The following is a 3,685-nucleotide window of genomic DNA, read 5'->3' as shown; positions in this document are numbered from 1 at the left end:
GGTAAAATCGTAATCCCCTCACTCCCATCTTCAATTTGGTATTTTATATGAAAATTGGTTATGAAAAGCATCCCATGGTTTTCGAGGGTGAGTGGTCGAGGAGCAAGGCAAGGATAGAAGGGATAGTCTGAGCTGGTCCCATGGTTTTCAAGGGGTTTCATTAAGACCAGCTAATCCCGGATTTAGTCTAGGCGAGTGAGACTTGGTCTCATTAAACCTAGTCCCTGTTAGGAGCAAACATGGGATTGGACTAATCCTTAGTCCTGTCCAGTCCAGTACACTTTAGTGAGGGCAAACAAACGCCCCCTGTACAAGGTGCCTAACAAGATGCGAATCAGTCTAATCATTTCCTTTATCAACGAAACAATGTTTTCACTCTTATAAAAACAGATATGATGACTCTTCTGGTTATACAAAGTGCCTTTGAATTCAACTATAATTTTTTACTTCAAGCATGTTTTGTTGTTGATATCAGACCTTGCTGGTGACGAAATCGTTGCCCGTTGATTCCCATATGGTGGTTCCGTCACAAGTGCAAAGCCTTTTGTAGTTCTCGCCAGCTCCAGCACTTCTAGCAATCACAGCAGCCGCGATACCAGAGGCCGACTTATCAGCAGTTTCATATATCGCTATTGACCTCCCAATAAGATCAGCAACTCTCAGCTTCTCTTTGACCCCAGAGAAGAAGGCATTACCACTCTCATCACTTTCCAGTGTTCCCAGGTCACCAAGCGGCTGAATATCATCATTAAGCATAAAAACGACTCACAAAATGCCATTCAAACTCAATGTGAATGACAAGCCAGCAATATAAAACAAAGCAGAAATTACATAAAACAGGAAGCGAGAGATCATTACCGATGGCTGAAAATCTAACAGAAGATTAGCTTAAGAGGTTAAAAGAAACTGGAGGACGGGATAACTGGAGGGTTCACAATACCATCTTTTAATTGCAACAGATACATATAGGCAAAGCAGAAAGCAGTAGAAAGCATTGAATTTGTAATCAATAAATGAGACCGCAGAAACTAATGTATTTCCCCAAGAACGTATCGTGGATGAACTGAAAATAGAGTAATAAATAAATCTTTAAACAGGTCTTGGGAAATATATACAGGCATGCAAACTTCTTTAACAAGAAGCAATTGATACACAGCAACCGAACAAACATAATAGAGTCGATAACCAATACAACAAATGCAACTAAGTCCTAATTATTAAAACATTCTTTTCTTGTTTGTGCCTCAAATAGAATAATAGAAACCCTAGACCATTAATCTAAATGTTTACTGGCAAGAGTTTCACTAATTGTTTTTACTGATGTATATACGACTGAGTCAGATAATTAGTTACTAGGAAAAATCACCTAGATGTCAGAGAGAAGTTTAATATCAAAGCGAACCTCGTTTGCTTCATTTGATGGGTTAAATACTTTTCCAGTGCTTTTAGTTCCTTCTGTTAAATCACCAAATTCATTGATCGACCAACCATGTTTCCCAGGAGTCAACCCACTAAAGTTGGCCTCGATCCTAGCCAATTCCATATTCACCTGAGCTAAACGAACCACACCAAACACATCTGGACCTTTAAATTCAGAAACAGCCGCAGAAACCAAAAAATCTGTACACCATGAAAAAAAATATACAAACTATGTCAGCAACATAAACTTTCACAATTACTTAAAAATTTTGAGCACTGAACCAAAATATGATTCAACATGCAATGATTTCTTCTGAAGTAGAAACAGGATTTATATCATTTAACCGTTAAATGCTTAAACTCAAGTTAACTGTTGGCAAATGAGTTCGTTTTTTAGTGTTCAACTCAAACATTTTACAAACGGTAAAATTTGGCATTTTATCCACCAACTATACTCAAATCACAGTCCTGTTTGTTCACGTTGATGCAGCTCTACATGCTTGAATGATTGGCTGGAAAAAGAATATGCTTGTTTGAAAAAGAACCCTTATTCAATCTGTGTCATAGTTGTTCGGGCAGGATTTCTGCAATAGTGTCATGCAAGTAATTTTAAGAATGGAGAAAGAAAAAAGATATAACCTTCAGGGATCCCCTGCCCAATTAATCTCCCTTTTTGCCCCGTCTGCTCCAAAGCTTCAGTCATGGTCTTCAAAGGCGTTGAACCCAGAACCCTAACGACTTGACTGTTGAGGTCTACCTCTACACTTTTTACCCCTAGAGAAGATGCAATTGAATAACAACATTAGAAGATCAAACTAACAAACACACGGGGAAAAACAACCAAATATTTTCGATTGTAACGCAGATGTTCAGAAAAACTTACCCTCAAGAGTTTCTAACTTGTTCTTGACAGACTTAACACAACCGTTACATTTCATATCCACCATGTACTCTGTCTGCATACCAAACCAAAACCAAAAATTTATCTTCAGCAAAAATCAGCAAAACCCCTTAAAATTTTCATCACTAACAATTATTTACATCCTTAATTTAATAATAAATAATTCGAAGCATTGAAGCATCGTCTTTTTTTTTTTTTTACAAGCTATATACGAGGAGGAGGAGGGGGATTCGAGCTTAAGTGTAGAGGGGAGCACGATGCTCTAACCAACTTGGCTAAGACCAGGTCTGCCAAAGCATTGAAACATCTATAAAATAAATAAATTTCGGATCAAAAGTAAATAAAATTCTGAATATTGAAACTTACCAGTAGCTCTGGCAACGCACCATCACTCTGCAATTCAAAACAAAAATAAAAATTAAAAAAAATATATCTGTAAAAAGCTCAAAACGATCAAACAAACAAAACCCATAAGAAAATCCAAATCAAATAAACAATCAGATTACAACCCATTAATGTTTTTGAGAAAGGATTACAACCCATAAATAAAAAACCCCACAGAATTAATCACGAAACAAGGAAGTCGATTAATTTCAACGAACCTGAAAGGATGGCTTTTGCTCCGATGCGGGCGCGTCCATCTGGGTAGCCGAAGGCGAGTGGGCGAAGCTTGTAGCGAGGAACGGAGGGTTTGGGTTGAGCAGTGACGGCGCGGAGGACAGAAAGGCTCTGTTTTGGGGTTTTGGGAATCGAAATCGAAAAGATAAAAAGGAGGAGGAGGAGGACGGAGAGAGGGAAGAAAGGGCAACGGCGGCAGGAAATGCAAAGGCAGCTGCTATGGCAGTAGTCGTAGCCACTGACCTCAGAAATGCCATTTTTATTCTTTATTTTTGCATTTGGGTTTTTGGGGTTGGTAAACTTTAAACCTTAGGGTGCAGTGGATTTGGATTTCATAGCATTTTAATGAACGTTTTTTAAGTGTTAGATTTCAAAGAATTTTAATAGATTCTACAATACGTAGTCAAGTCAGTATTTTAAAAGAGGATTTTAAAGAAGTTTGAAATCATAGGGTAATAAAATTAGGATTTTAAAGAATTTTAAAGAATACATTTAAATTCATGGGTAGTCAATTACGTTTTAAAAAAAATCCACCAAATTCATGGTGTATTGAAAATACCAAAGATTTATTAGGATTTTAATAAATGATGAATTTGGATGGATTTGAGGGTGGGTGGTATAAATACTATATACCATCAAGAATCCAACTCTAACCCTTCTGATTTCTTTTCACGTTCATCATGTAGAAGAGGAACAATCTTCCTTTCTCAGACAGAAGAACAGTCTTCCTCCATTCCTCAAGGTATT

General features: G+C 37.4%; 1 protein-coding gene across 1 annotated transcript; it reads right to left on the bottom strand.

The window, feature by feature from the left end:
- Window positions 1-334: 334 nt before the first annotated feature.
- LOC114823685 (copper chaperone for superoxide dismutase, chloroplastic/cytosolic-like) lies at window positions 335-3,685 on the bottom strand. The gene is made up of 6 exons (XM_029099105.2): window positions 2,923-3,685; window positions 2,687-2,713; window positions 2,303-2,375; window positions 2,059-2,193; window positions 1,403-1,620; window positions 335-735 (listed from the first exon to the last, which is right to left on the bottom strand). Exons 1-6 carry the CDS (start codon window positions 3,193-3,195, stop codon window positions 472-474), a joined length of 990 nt encoding a protein of 329 aa, XP_028954938.1. The 5' UTR covers window positions 3,196-3,685; the 3' UTR covers window positions 335-471.

Source organism: Malus domestica, chromosome 06 (assembly GCF_042453785.1).
Source record: "Malus domestica chromosome 06, GDT2T_hap1".
Classification (NCBI taxonomy): Eukaryota; Viridiplantae; Streptophyta; class Magnoliopsida; order Rosales; family Rosaceae; genus Malus; species Malus domestica.
Note: the sequence above shows the minus strand (reverse complement) of the source record. Positions and strands in the feature narration are given on the sequence as shown.

What these genes read in the sequence shown, in the direction of transcription:
- LOC114823685 (XM_029099105.2), bottom strand. Translation starts at nt 3,195, where the DNA reads ATGGCATTTCTGAGGTCAGTGGCTACGACTACTGCCATAGCAGCTGCC. An exon ending in AGCAAAAGCCATCCTTTCAG is followed by an intron (nt 2,714 to 2,922) that starts GTTCGTTGAAAT and finishes TTTGAATTGCAG; the next exon opens with AGTGATGGTGCGTTGCCAGA. An exon ending in CATCAAATGAAGCAAACGAG is followed by an intron (nt 736 to 1,402) that starts GTTCGCTTTGAT and finishes GATGATATTCAG; the next exon opens with CCGCTTGGTGACCTGGGAAC.